Source organism: Phocoena sinus, chromosome 1, assembly GCF_008692025.1.
Source record: "Phocoena sinus isolate mPhoSin1 chromosome 1, mPhoSin1.pri, whole genome shotgun sequence".
NCBI classification, from domain to species: Eukaryota; Metazoa; Chordata; class Mammalia; order Artiodactyla; family Phocoenidae; genus Phocoena; species Phocoena sinus.
Window position 1 is genome coordinate 26,010,808 of NC_045763.1, and position 15,217 is coordinate 26,026,024.

The 15,217-nt window shown below is 38.7% G+C and overlaps 1 protein-coding gene and 1 pseudogene across 4 annotated transcripts; one reads left to right on the forward strand and one right to left on the reverse strand.

The window, feature by feature from the left end:
- Positions 1–230: 230 nt before the first annotated feature.
- On the reverse strand, positions 231–14,977 carry ZBTB8OS (zinc finger and BTB domain containing 8 opposite strand). 4 transcript variants are annotated; one of them, XM_032625920.1, is made up of 8 exons: positions 14,457–14,530; positions 7,971–8,041; positions 6,370–6,394; positions 5,972–6,093; positions 5,675–5,757; positions 4,679–4,731; positions 2,631–2,667; positions 231–1,032 (listed from the first exon to the last, which is right to left on the reverse strand). In XM_032625920.1, the coding sequence occupies exons 2-8, from the start codon at positions 8,008–8,010 to the stop codon at positions 946–948; spliced, it is 447 nt and encodes a 148-aa protein (XP_032481811.1). In that variant the 5' UTR covers positions 8,011–8,041; positions 14,457–14,530; the 3' UTR covers positions 231–945. The 4 variants fall into 4 exon arrangements, with proteins under 4 accessions (XP_032481811.1, XP_032481821.1, XP_032481802.1 ...); XM_032625930.1 differs by lacking the exons at positions 7,971–8,041; positions 14,457–14,530 and adding an exon at positions 14,690–14,977; XM_032625911.1 differs by lacking the exon at positions 7,971–8,041 and having other exon boundaries at positions 14,457–14,668.
- Positions 2,691–4,668, forward strand: LOC116750776 (annotated as a pseudogene).
- Positions 14,978–15,217: the final 240 nt, after the last annotated feature.

Sequence of the window (15,217 nt, forward strand, 5' to 3'; positions counted from 1 at the left end):
AGCAACTTTGCAAACTCTTGCATCACAAGGAAGAATACCTCAATCAATGAATAGAAAATGGAATAATGCTGCAAATCAAATGAATGCAGCCTCGTTTTCAAAGGTTATCTACTTTGAAAAGTTCAGATCATTTTAAAGTTGTTTTCCTGGCCTCCTGTCTCCTTAGGAATGAAAAGCTTAGGTAATTTTTAAAAACCAAAGACATTTAAAAAAATTCTCCTTTTCTTCTCTAAATATAATGGCTTTAATATAAAACTATATGTTAGAAAGAAGGGCCCATTTGTACATGCATCAAATTTTTCTTATGGGAAAACAGGAAAGTGTCAATACTTCAGTGCTTAGAAAAAAGTGAGAACAGTAAATCAGGGCTCTTTCTAGAGAAGCCTTCCAATTGTTTAGCTATAATTGTTTCATCTGAGAAAACCAACTGGAATACAGGATGGCTCTTTCCCACAGCAATCTAAAACGACCTCTTTTCATGTATGTATAGAAAATATATGTGTTAACCAATTTGGAAGAAAAGCAAAATCCTGGTTGTAGGATTCCTCAAATTTCTTTTTTTTCAAGCTGCATTCAGTAAGAGCATGGGGGCTTCAGAGTCTCTCAGGCTGCTCTTAGATCAATGATCCTTTCTGGGACCAGGCTGGAGGGCTGGCGTTCCATGGGAAGGGTGTAAGGCACCTGCTGCTACAGCAGGGAATTAACAAATGAGATACCATACTTGCCACCTAAAGGTTTCTTTAAACTTTGAATATTTGGATAACACAGACCAAGGCTGTACCTAGATTTTCCATTTCTGTAAGTCACATTTTAATTTAAAAATTTCTGTTCTGCAAATCTCCATATATTAAGATACTGTAGAATTTATATCATGGTATCATGGTATCTTCTCAAAAGGAAGAGAAAAAACAGTTCTTCATAGGGAGGCTCTTTTTTGTGTGTGTCTTAAATGTCAAGGATCACAAAAACTTCTGGCTTCTCTTCATTATAGACCTGCATTGCTGAATATGTTATTGCCTTGACTTCAGTTCCCTGAAGTTGGGGTTAAAGAAAAAACAGGAAGAAAAAGGACATCAAAATCAGAATCATTAACTCTAGCAACGATTGGCAGAAAGTCAAAATTCTAATATTGCTCTGAAAAACTCAGACGAAACAATTAGTTATCAAATTAGTATAGTATTATCCACTGATCCAGTAAAAATGAGAGGCAAATATGTACAGCAGAAAAATCACTGAGTTAGGAGACGAAGCATATTATAGTCCTGGCTTTGTTTGCAACTGGATACAGAAGCTGTCTGACCTCTCTGGGCATCAGCTTTTTCATTTATCAAATGGGTTGAATCCAAGAACACAAAGCTTTCCTACTGTTTGGGTCAGGGCTCCCTCTTAAGGCTTCTTCCATACAGTTGAACCTGGGCCCTGGGAACTCGGCCTATTCCCTTCTCTGAATGGCAGTCAAATGCCTATTATCCAACATCTCCGTTTAGATGTCTAATAGGTATCTCAAATATAACATACTCAAAAGAAAATGCCGGGCTTCCCTGGTGGCGCAGTGGTTGAGAGTCCGCCTGCCGATGCGGGGGACACGGGTTCGTGCCCCGGTCCGGGAAGATCCCACATGCCGCGGAGAGGATAGGCCTGTGAGCCATGGCCGCTGGGCCTGCGCGTCCGGAGCCTGTGCTCCGCAACGGGAGAGGCCACAGCAGTGAGAGGCCCGCGTACCGAAAAAAAAAAAAAAAAAAAAAAAAAAAAAAAATGCCACTATCATTTGTATTATAAAAATAATTTGTTTTCAGTCCACATGCTCCCTCTCTACTGGCTTCTGTTCTTTTTATGCTTCTCTTCCCCGAGGCTCCCTCCCAGTCTTCATTTTATTGCACTGTGGTTGAAGAAATTCTATTGCAGCTACCGGAAGCAAACAGGATTTTCCAGTCACCTCCAACTAACTTAGGTCTCCTTGGCCTAAACACAGGAGTCAGTGAACTACAAATTGAAGGCCAAATCCGGCCTGCCACCTATTGTTGTACAGCCCCACGAACTAAGAATGGTTTTTACATTTCTAAATAGTAGTGGAGGAAATGTTTTAAAAAAGTTTTACTGGAACACATCCACATTCATTCATTAATGTGTTGTCCTTGGCTGTTTAGTGCTATATATAAGAGAAGAGTTGAATAGTTGCTCTTCCATCATTCTCTGCCCACAAAGCACAAAACATTAGGAAAAAAATTGCCTACCCCTATTCTAACAGATTTGACTCGTATAGAGCGAAGCCATACATGCTGGCAAATACTGAATCTGGAGAAGCACAAAAGGCAGAAGACACTTTAGAGAACATCTAGTCCAACACCTTCATTACGGGGGAGGACATCAAAACTCGATAAGGCAAAGGGATTTTTACACCCCACAACTCTGTAACAAACCTGACCCTATGACCCAAGTGCTGATTCCTAATCCTCCAAATCAGGTGTGTGAAATCAGTGTTTTAACATAATATGTCCCGACAGGTCATATTAGTCTGAGAAAAATTTAGGACTTTACACCAACTTATTAGAACTAGTTAACTGTCACATTTACTGACTTTATGGTAAGGTAGTATAAAATGTTTCTAATGGCTGGATTTAAAAACATACCTGAGGGTGCTTGGACAATGAGAATTCTTCTCCCCACCTTGAGAAGGAAAAGTGAAACATGATTAAGATTTCCAGGATTTAACATTTATTCTCTCTTTCCACATTTTAAAATAAGCCTTATAAATGTGGTTTAGATACTAGAAAGCCAAAAGAGATGGAGGGGGAAGGGAGCTATAAATTTCAATTTGATTGTTAGCAGATACAGCTGTTGAGGGACTTATGTGTACAATAGCCGTTTCAAGAAGGTTGATAGTTGCTTTTAAAAAAAAAAAGTGTCCTAGTATAATGTGCATAGGTAGATTCTCAATAAACATTGTTTACTGAATATTGGTTCACAACAGAGTAGCATGTTCAAAATTTTCACTGTACTCAGGACTACAGAACTAATTAATATCTTCCACTGGAGAAAGCACGTCTGAACACAATAAAGGCAAAATACTAGATTCTGTAATACAGTCTGAACTTGGTTTGTATTTTATAACTTTTCAAAAAATGTCCATGGTGTGTACATGGAAGGCCCTAGAAAGGTACTGCCCTGGAACCTGGGATGAACATCCTCTCTCCCTTCAACACATGTGGCTGAAGATCACAGTAGCAGAAGCAGTAGCAGTAGTAGAAAGAGCAAAGTTTTAAAATTCTGTTCAACTATTTATTAGCTAAGTACCCTTGGACAACCCTGTTTTCTCACCCATAAAAAAAGGGAGGAGGAGATAATAAAAGCTCTCACTTTACAAAAAGAAACTAAAAAAATTCAACATAAAATAGAAAAGATAAGCTCTATATAAAAATAACCTAAAAGAGCTGCGTAAGGGTTGGAGTGAGCCCTCACGTGGCTGAGTAAGACCAGAGGAGGCAGTGAGTGCTGGGAGGAAAGTGTAAGGCTCAAGATGGAAAATCATGAATCAGATGATACTGTCAAGGAGAACTTAATTGATATCACAACCAGAAAAATTAACCAAATTCCAAAACAGAAAGGAATCTGCTTGAAAATGGATCAACATATGTTGGACTTAATGCTGCCCTCTATGGCCTAATAGCAGATAGTCTTTTTTGATGAATCCTACATGTGACACAGGCTCATATACCTGCTGGCTTAGCAATGGCAGAGATCCCATTTTTGACGGCACACGTATCTTACAAAGATTTTGTAAGTTTACCTTTGAATACAGGTGATTTGCATTGTGAAACCTGTACCTTCACACGAGGTGAATTGGTTGGTCTTGTTTTTGGTGGTCTGTACCCTGTGTTCTTGGCTATCCCTGTGAATGGTGGCCTAGCAGCAAGATATAACTCAGCCCTGCTACCCGAGAAAGGAAACATCTTAAATTACTAGATTAGGATTTCTAAGCCTATCTTTAGAAAGATGTTATTTCCCATTTTGCCCCAGATTGGGTTTGCAGCATACCTTGGGTCCAGAGAATATAAACTACTTATAAAGGTTTTTAGTTACCTGAACCTGTCCTAGAAACTGTGATTGTTAAGTAAATCTGTACACAAAAATAAAAGAGTAAAAATAACCTGTATCTAAGTATGAATAAACAGAGACTTGTTAAAAAAAAAAAAAAAACACCTAAAAGATATCATTAAATGACTGAAGAAACTCGGAAAACACCAAATCCAATCAAAGTGCCATAATCAAGTGTTTGCAAACTCTGGAAGGAAGTGTATAACTTGTTAATAGAAGGAAATGGAGTCCAGGTGTGAGGATCTATAAGAAAGGATGCATCAGCATTTCTCATCACCAAGCTAAGCTTTATGCAAATATCTGCGCCCTCTACCAATGATATATTTTTTGTGCTAAAAATCAACAAATTGGGAATCCTGTTTAATAACACACATCAACTTTGTTCTGACAAGTTTCTGGTCCACCAAACCTGAGGTGAACCCTGGCTCCTAGGTATCTCAAGAAGCTTAACCTGCAAAGCCCTACTGGGATGCAACTGGTCTTCTGACTTAATATTGCTATTTGTCTTCCTGCCCACTGAGTTCACTGAAGAATAACTTAACATCTTTCATGACCCGCTACTTAAAAGGTTTTCAAAACTTACCCAATTGACCGTAATTTGAAATTTCTTTGATCAATATTAAGTACTTTTACTTCCTAAAGAAGAAAAAGAATTTCTTTTAATTTTAATATATGCTCATAACAGACCAGCTCCTAAAACATGTCTAGGTTATCATCTTTTCAAGATAATCGCATAAAACTTCTCTGAAGCAAAGAAAACTAAAATGTTAACTAAAACAGAATAACAAACTATATATTTCAAGGAAATAGTTTTTTCTTACATATTCAAGGGACATATTCTTAAAAATGTACAATCTAAAAATATGAGTCAGAAGAATTTTTCTGTAAGATACATAGAGGAGGATGACCTAGGATTTCAATCACTCTGGATTTTTTGGTTTTATTTATTTAGAGTTGACAAAACTCTCAGCCTATTTTTATATAATATTGTAGGACGAATGACCCAGTTCTGTAGGACGAATGACCCAGTTGGAAGAACATATGTAGTGGAGCTGGTAAGGGAGAGAACGGAGGAATTACGGAAGCAAGGAAGGCCATGTGTGTTAGATGACAATGAGGTTGGAGAGGTGTTCCCTCTGGAGGTTGGTGGCAACAAGTAAACTCCATTTGGCTCTTCCTTTTTCACATTAAGGAAAACTAAAAGCATCAATTTTTAAACTTAGGCCAACATGGTAGAACTGCCAAATTACAAATGGGACAAAAGGAACATATGGATGGACATAAATACAGTTCAAACTTGGGAGACATAAAATGTGCAGAGACAGTGGCAACAATAGGTGCGTTCTTGTCACACAATCCTGATGAGTGACAAGTATATAATAAGAGATCTAAATACAAAATGCACATACATAAGCAAACTCGGGTTATCCAAGAAGAGCCTATGGTTATTATAATTTCTGCAAATCATCATCTGTATGGCTTGGTTTTGCATCACATGTTCTATTTTAAATCACTAGTCTTATTATAAAATATGGGTAAGCACGCATTTGCTCAGTAAAAAAGAAAAACTATTGCTTACCCGGGCTATGAAGAATTCATCAGCACTGAATTTATAAAGCCATTCATTCAAAAAGTGAAACAGAAGAGATTGTAAGTCATCTCCTACACAGGATCAAAAAGAACCATGACAGTATCATGTTTAATAACTCTTGTCTCTAAAAAACTGGTTTGAATTTAACAGTGCAATGAATTTCTTAGGCTAGTTGAAAGAACAAGCTCATAATCAATTTTGTTGTTCTTACTGTGAGCATATACTGAATTTACATAGAATACTGAACATCTATAACAATTTCTTCCTTGTGAATAAATTGGTTACCTTGGGTTTCTACTTCTGTTGCTTGGAGGGGCTCCACTGTCCCAGTATCTGTCATATAACCAAACATGGCCATTGCACATTGCTCAAATGCTTCCTCCAGAGTATCTCCCCATGCGTGTAACCTAAAGAAATACATTCATGCCCTGTGTAATATAATCCACTGCAAAGCAGAAAACTTGTCAGGAAAGTCAAAATAAAATTAACATGATAAATACAAAACCAAAGGTCTCAATCAGTTTAATGACACTGAAACCAGGTGCTTTTAAACCATCATTTGCATGTCCTAAAGGAACCAAAAGACGAGGAGAAAAATTAAAACTCGGGACATCAAGATGAAAACATCAGCCTTCCTATGTTAAGCACGTGGCTGCAAAGGCATAAACTCTAGCTGTACTCACTGGACATCAGCTGTGTGATCCAAATCTGAGGGAGAGAGGAAAAAACACTTATAAGTAACTAAACTTGACTTGCAAATCACAAGAAAATAACTCTAGATCATTACTAAGAACATAATCCTTGAACAGCAAGAAAATGTGGGCTGGCCACACACCTTTCACTAACCATTTACACAAAAGTTGATTGTTCTGTTAAGGGTTATTTTTTATTTTTAAAAATTTCTTCTAAGCATTCACAGTTATTATTCTGTTAATATTAAATGAACTAATATTAAATAAAAGAATTAATAGTTCCATAATATTAGCATATTGATGCTAAAGGGTTATTTTTTTAAAAGCCTAGATTTATATTTAAATGAATGACAATTTCTGGAAGGCATCACGGCCACGGTCTTCTAGGTGATCTAAAAAGTGTCTAATACATCATAGTTTTTCAATAAACAAATGCCATTCTCTGCCATTAGTTACTTTTCCTCAACAAAACAAATCAGTATCTTTTCTAAATATCTACTTGTGTGAATGACCAAAATTCTAGAAACTACATCATCAAAGATATAAAATTCCAGATTTCATTTCACCTTTTCATGAACAGCTAGCCAAATCCCAGACAAAACAGTTTTTTATTTTTAACAAGAGCCAAGTTTTATATTTGTTGATTTCTTTCACTTGAAGGACTCCTCAATGATATCCTTGACCAATAAAACTGTTTTGGAAAGTAAACTCTACAATATATATTATGAGCTTTTTCCTGATATTCTCACAGCAACACTAGGAAATAACAACTGCTACTACAGCAAGTTCCCATTGGATCTGTTATCTCAAGATTTCAGAGTCAGGACTTCCCTGGTGGTCCACTACTTAAGAATCTGCCTTCCAAGGCAAGGGATGTGAGTTCGATCCCTGGTCAGGGAACTAAGATCCCACATGCCAAAGGGCAACTAAGCCCACGCACCACAACTAGAGAAGCCCAAGCGCCACAATGAAGACCCAGGGCAGCCAAAATTTTAAAAATTAACTAATTAAAAAAAAATGATTTTAGAGTCTATCCTTCACTCTTACCTGACTTCCATCAATTCTTCCTGCTTAGAATCATAGAATATTCAGGCTATAACGAAGTCTTTGAGTTCGTTTAACAGAATTCCTTCAATTACAAGAATAAACCTGAAATCCAGAGAGATTGTGCGACTTGTTTAGGACTACACTGCTGATTAGAGTTGGGACTAGAATTGAGATTTTCTGACTCCCAGTTTAGTGCCGTTTACATAACACATCTTGTTCTGGTAACACTCAAGGTTTAAGCTCATCTCTAATTTACTCAGAATATTACTGAGAACTCAATACATTTTAGGCATTAAGAGGCTCAATGATCAGCAGAGATGACAAACAAGTTAAAAGAAAATAACAGGTATTATCCCTAGAGAAATGAAGGTATGTGGCCACAAAAGGACATAGAAGGTTCACAGCAATTTTATTCCCCCCAATTAAAAACCCCATATCCATCAAGAGAAAGGATAAACAAACTGAGGAATACAATGCCACACTACTCAGCAATAAAAAATCATGAACTACTGATACAATGCATTAACAAGAGTCAGGGAGCTCACCTCTTTCCCCTGCTGTCAGTAGTTGCTGAATAAAATCCATTCACCACTTTAACATCTAGCTGTGTTTGATACTGAGTGAAGAAGCCAGACAGAAAAGAATCTATACTGTGTGATTCCACTTATACAAAACTCTAAAACAGAAGTAAACTGTGGTGATAGACATCAGAGCAGTGCTTGCCTCAAGGTAAGGGGCTAGGGGACTAACTGGAAAGAAGCAAAGGGAACTTTCTAGGGTGACAGAAATGTTCTAGAGCTTGACTCGAGTATTGGTTACACAGATGTCATTTGTTTATCAAAACTCATTGGACTTTATACTTAAGATGTGAGCACTTTTATAACATGTAAATTGTACCTCAACTTTTTAAGACGGTTTAGAGACAATGACAGATTGCTATAGGGCAGTAGTTCTCAAATTTTTTGGTCTCAGGAACCCTTTATTCTCTTAAAAATTACTGAGGACCCAAAGAGCTTTTGTTTATATGGGTTGTATCTGGCAATACTAACCTAGAAATTTTAACTGAAAAAAAATCTTAAGTATGTATTAATTCACTTAAAAATAATAAGCCCAGGGACTTCCCCGGTGGTGCAGTGGTTAACATTCCACCTGCCAATGCATGCCACAACTACTGAAGCCCGTGCGTCCTAGAGTCCCAAGCACCACAACTACTGAGCCCACGTGCCGCAACTACTAAAGCCCGAGTGCTATAGGGCCCACGGCTGCAACTACTGAAGCCCGCGTGCCTAGAGCCCAAGGTCTGCAACAAGAGAAGCCACTGCAATGAGAAGCCCGTGCGCTGCAACAAAGAATAGCCCCCTCTCGCCGCAACTAGAGAAAGCCCCAGAGCAGCAACGAAGACCCAATGCAGCCAAAAATAATAAATAAATACAAATAATAAGCTCATTTTATTTAACATAAATTATATATTTTTATGAAAAATGACTACATTTTCAAAAAATGTAGTGAGAAGAGTGGCGCTGTTTAGCATTTCTGCAAGTATTTTTAATGTCTGGCTTTTCAGTGTGCTGCAATCTCACAGACATGCAGGAGGAAAAAGGAGTATTTTAAGAGCTAAAAAAAAATGTGGACTTCCCTGCTGGCACAGTGGTTAAGAATCCGCCTGCCAATCCAGAGGACATGGGTTCGAGCCCTGGTCCAGGAAGATTCCACATGCCGTGAAGCAACTAAGCCCGTGTGCCACAACTAGTGAGCCTGTTCTCTAGAGTCTACGAGCCACAACTACTGAAGGCCGTGTGCCTAGAGCCCGTGCTCTACGGCAAGAGAAGCCACCGCAATGAGAAATCCATGCACCGCAACAAGGAAGAGCCTCCACTCGCCGCAACTAGAGAAAGCCTGCCCGCAGCAATGAAGACCCAATGCAGCCAAAAATAAATACATAAATAAATAAATTTATTTTAAAAATGCATATGGGCAGCACAGCCGGAGTAAGGAAAAAAAATTGTATATAGTCTTCCTTCACCAAAACTAGAAACTGGTGGTTTTTTAAAGGTTAGTTGCAATGCAGAATCTGAGGTTTTAACAATGAATTTTTTGAACTCTGTAACATTAAAATCCATTGCTCTATCTTGTGCTTAGACCAGATCTTATCTTTGCCTGATTGTGTAATATCAAGCATTGGTTTTTGGGATAATATCAGTTCATCGATGTTGACACATTCTATAGAATTTTTTAAAATCTATTTGTTAATATCACCTCCAATCTCATCAGAAAAGTCTTTAAGCACTGGGAAACCGTGAAGCTCATGATGGCAGATACAAGTTTTCCAAAATTCTGATTTCACTTGAAAGCTTGAACTTTATCATTATATAATATACATTATCAATATACCAACAAATGTTGTTATTTTCCTTGATGTGACAGATTACTTTATTTTCAAGAAGATATTGGAAATACCCAAGTCTGAATAACAATAGTATGTCTTTCAGTCATTCTTTTGAGAAAAAATAGTGTTCCGAGAAAAAAGGCATCTCACAACTCAAACAATCACAGAAGTTCTTTTCCTCAAGGTAAGCATCAATACTTTGAGAAGCAGCAGAAACACTATGCATACTTCCCATTTTGTTACACAGAATATTAAAAAGGTGTGTACTCAGTGGTTAATATTTAATAAAATTAATAGTTCTTGCCAAGTCATCAAGGACATTTTTAAGTAAAAACGACTTTTTCTTTTTTTAATTATAAGTACATAGTGGTAAACAATACAATGGCTACCAATACAGTTTGGTGCCACTGCCTCAATTTGTGCCAAGGGGCCAGGACTTTACCTATTACTGCCTCTGCACCACGAGTGCAAATATCAACACAGTGAAAAGAGCAAGTAACATCTAGTATTATTAAGAAAGTAGTTTTAATTTCACAGATACTTTGAAAAAGTCTGGGGAAACCTAGGGTTCTAGAGACCACCCACTTTGAAAATTCTATTATAGGAGAGAATAAGAGATAAACTAAGCTAGACTAAGAGGTTCAGGTAAGAATTCCCAAAGGAAACAAGACTTAACACTTTATGTGCCAAGAGACTAAGGATGATCTTTATCTATCTACTCACTCATTTATTCCCAGTTTCCGCTCAGTGTCTGATACACAACAGGTGCTCAATAATGTTGCTGAATGAATATATGAGATGACGATTGAGCTGAGTCTTAAAGGAAAAACAGGGCTACAGGGAGAGCTTGGGGTAGATCTGGGGGTAGTCAGTGGCAAGAAATGAAGCTGGAAGAAACAGACTAATCTCACATTACACATCAATGCCAAGATTCTGTACAAAATGTCGGCAAGTAGAATCCAGAATGACCAAGTGGGATTTATCCCTGGAATGCAAAGATTCAATTCTTAGGAAACAGATTACATCATCTCCATAGATGTAATCATGAGGCATAACATAAAAATTTTTTTTTTTTTTTTTTTTTCGGTTTTTTGCCTCACTGCAAGGCTTGTGGGATCTTAGTTCCCCGGAAAGGGATTGAACCCCAGCCCGGCAGTGAAAGTACCGAGTCCTAACCACTGGATGGCCAGGGAATTCCCAAACAAAATGTTAACAGGATTTTTGAGCAAATGGTCTTTTCTCAACTATTTCTCAAAAATACACTATTGTTTATTTTTTCTCTCATTCTTATTTTTTTTTAAATAAATTTATTTATTTTTTCTGGCTGCATTGGGTGTTTGTTGCTGCATGTGGGCTTTCTCTAGTTTCGGCGAGTGGGGGCTACTCTTCGTTGCAGTGCATGGGCTTCTCATTGCGGTGGCTTCTCTTGTTGCAGAGCACAGGCTCTAGGCATGCGGGCTTCAGTAGTTGAGGCACATGCGCTCAGTAGTGGCTCGCAGCCTCAGTAGTTGCAGTGCATGGGCTCAGTAGTTGCGGTGCATGGGCTTACTTGCTCCGCAGCATGTGGAATCTTCCTGGACCAGGGCTTGAACCCATGTCCCCTGCATTGGCAGGCAGATTCTTAATCACTGTGCCACCAGGGAGGCCCTTTTCTCTCATTCCTAATTGCTGCTTTTCACTGAATGTTTTTGTGGTATAATGAAAATATATACTTGGTCTTTGTCCCTGGTTCCTGGAACAGAGCTCTTAAAATCCTGGGAATTTTCTGAGTGACAGGAGTGTCACTCAGTGTTATTCATAAAGAGCCCCTTCTGACCACACTTGAGTCTATGCTAATAAGGTGATTCAGGGTTGGGCCCCTAAGTAGCCTCAGGACGGAGAGAAGATGAAACAAATGATTAAAAGGGGGGAGGGGATACCAACAGTAATTCTTACGGATCTTCACAAGCTGATTTTTATCTACATATAGAGAAAAAAATAAAAACAATAAGAATGGCAGGAAAGGAGCAAGTACTGAGAGGGAGATTGTCCTAGAAGATATTAAAAGATACAATAAAGCCTCAATAATTTAAAATGTGGCACTGGAACATAAAAAGAGAGCTAAAACAAAGGAATAGAATACTAAGTCCAGCTATAGACCTAAATATAGTTAGAGGAATTCTGTATACGATAAAGATGTCATATTTCAATCACAGGGGAAAAGACAGACTGTTGATAAATGATTTTATAGCATCTGGAAAATAATTATCAGATATTGATACTTAATTTCCACCTTACCCTAATCCTAAGGTATTCAAAATTTAAATATATATTTTTTAAAAACCATAAATACTAGAAACATGAACAATCTATAACTATTAGCAAAAATACTGTTCTCATAAATATGAGACAAAAAAAGCCAAACACAAAAGGAATACATACTACATGATTCCATTTAGATTATGTACAAAAACACGCAAAGCTCATGTATGGTGTTAGTAGTCAGGCTAATGGGAAAAATACGGAGAGAGGAGAAAGGAGCATGAGAGGGTCTTCAGGGATGCTGTAACATTCTGTTTTTTGATCTGGTTACTAGTTATACAGGTGTATCCAGTTTGCAAAAATTCATTTGTAACATGTGTACTCTACTATATGTACCTTATACTAAAATATGTGTTTTATTTTGGGGAATTCCCTGGCAGTCCAGTGGTTAGGACTCTGTGCTCACACTGCCAAGGGCCCAGGTTCAATCCCTGGGCGGGGAACTAAAATCCCACATCCCACAAGCCATGTGGTATGGCCTAAGAAAAAAAAAAAAGTTTTATTTTCAAATGTACTAGAAGAAAACATGGGAGAATTAATTTACAGTCCCAGAGCGAGCAATGCCTTCTTAAGTATGATATCCCAGTAGCCATAAAAAGGGTTAACAAATTTCACTACATAAAAATAAACTTCTGCACAGTAAAAAAGACCAACAATCCAATAGAAAAAATGGGTTAAAAATATGAATATACACATTCCAGAAGGTAAATACAAATAACTCCAAACATACTAAAATACGTTCAGCCTCACTTATAAGTAAAATGCAATTAGTATAAGATGTTTAACAGACTGGAAAAGATCAAAAAGTGTGGTAACACAGTAAATTGGTAAAAGTGTGAGAAAAGAGGCACAGTCGGGACTTCCCTGGTGGTCCAGTGGTTAAGACTCTGCTTCCAATGCAGGGGGCACGGGTTCACCCCCTGGTCGGGGAACTAAGACCGCACCTGCCACGCAGCACAGTGCGGCCAAAAAATAAATAAATTTTAAAAAGTAAAAATAAATTTAAAAATGAATTAAAAAAAAGAATTCAGGCTTCTTAAAAGGAAAGAAAAAAGGCACACACACAATGTTAGCAAGGGTATAAACTGGCACAACCTCAATGGAAAGCAATTTGGCAATAATTGTTGAAGCTTAAAATGCAGATATCAAAAAGAATGTCTATATATGTATAACTGGATCATTTGGCTGTACAGCAGAAATTAACACAACATTGTACACCAACTATACTTCAATTTTAAAAAACATTGATAAAATGCAGATACCCTTTGAAAAAGCAATGTAACTTTTGGAAATTTATTCTACAGATACACGTGCACGTGTGCCAAACAATAGATGCACAGGTATATCCACTGCTGCATTATTTTTATTGGCAAACGAGTATAAGTATAAATGTCCATCAACTAGAAATTGGTTAAGTAAATTAACTAAACATACACCTTTGCATGTACACATAAGAAAATGTTAAGGATGGTCGATCTGTATAGCAAGACTAAGGGGCTGGGGATCGGGGCTGAAAGAAAGACTTTCGCTGCATACCCGTTGTATTTTTTGAATTCTAAGTCATATATATGACCTATTAAAAGTAATTTTTAAAAAATTAAGTGAGAGACAGTGAGCTAGGGAGATATGCAGGGTTCAGAAAGTACAGAGCCTAGTATGCTACGGTAAATAGTTGGACTCTATACAGAGGACAATGGGAAATCAAGGAAAGAACTTTAAGAAAGGAAATAAGAGCCAGATTTGTGCTCCCCAAACCACATCCACCTTTAGGGACGGCAGCTTAACGTTTATGTAGAACTTCAGAGTCTGCACTATACTCTCACATTTATTATTATCTCATTTATCCTTCACATGAAGGAACTGAGTGCAAAGAGGTTATGTGATTTTTTTGCCTAAAGTCACTAAGCTAAAAATGACAAAACCAGGTCTTTTTGCTAACAACACGATACAGGTAAGACACAATTTAGAAGTCCCCTACTCAGAGCTTTCCGAGTCCTCTACCCTAGGCACACTCTAATTATCCCACAGTTATAGGGAGATACTTGGGGGCGACAACCCCTCAAACGCTTGAAAATACGTTACCTTCAGAATTAATACGGAAGTAAAATTCCCACAAGATAAATGTAATTAGGCATATGCAGAAAAAGTTCAAAAGGCTGTAAATTTGGGAGCCCGGGTTTCCCGACTCTCAGACCAGGAGGCTTTAGCCTTCAGCGTTCCCCAGAGAAGTACATAAAAGCCTACAATAAAGGGCAAAACGGGAATGCCTAAGCCACCCGATGGGGCAAAATGGAAGAGGAAGCCGGAAGCCCCTGGCAAGGAGAGAAGTGAGCCACCTACTCACACTCGTACTTCCGATTGACTGGAGGATACTTGGCCTTGATCGCCTTCTGCTTCTCAGTCAAATTGTAATCTCTAATATCTTCCCTTTCCAGCGCCATGATTGCGGCTTGGGCCCCAAACTCAACTTCCGCCCTTCGTCAGCCGGACTTCGGCCCGGACTTCCAACTTCCGCCCTAGACTCCGCCCCTTAACACACACCCTTAAAGGGCCAGGCCTCCATTCTCGAGGACTTACTTAATCCCCTAAGACTTCCGTCCTAGGTCCCGCCGCTTGGAGATCTTTAAAAGTCCAAGGCCTCATTTTCTGGGCTTGCTTCATCAATAGTTCTTTCTAAGAACTAAGGGAACAAATAAATTGGAGGACCTAGGAGCAAGGGACACTTAAATTAGACATCTCGAGGTCTGATAGAAGCCTTTTCTTGCAGCCTCACCCCCAGAGTTGACAACTAGACCCGAAAACATTTTAGACTCCTCATCTAAAGTCCTACTTTGAAGGGATCGCTAGCTTCAAGAAAATGGCTGCACCCAAGAGCGTGCGGACTAAACCTCTCACGTGACCTCGAGAGGCGCACTCTCACCAACCCCGCGCGCGCGCAATCGAAGGAAGTCGGCTCCGGGCCTTGTGGGGGCAGGGGAGGAGCGCGCGCTTCGACCCCGCGGCAAGCGACTCCGCGCGTCTGGATAGGCTACGAACGCGGCTTCCCCGCCCACCTCGCCGCTCGGCGCGCTCCGATTGGCCGGTGTTGGCGCGAAGGTGCGCGAG

Excerpts from the sequence above, each read along its gene's own strand:
- ZBTB8OS (XM_032625911.1), bottom strand. The coding sequence starts at position 14,553 with ATGGCGCTGGAAAGGGAAGATATTAGAGATTACAATTTGACTGAGAAG. Across the intron at positions 4,732-5,674 it reads ATGAATTCTTCATAGCCCGG|GAAGTAAAAGTACTTAATAT; the intron begins GTAAGCAATAGT and ends TTTCTTCTTTAG. Across the intron at positions 1,033-2,630 it reads CATTGTCCAAGCACCCTCAG|GGAACTGAAGTCAAGGCAAT; the intron begins GTATGTTTTTAA and ends CCCCAACTTCAG.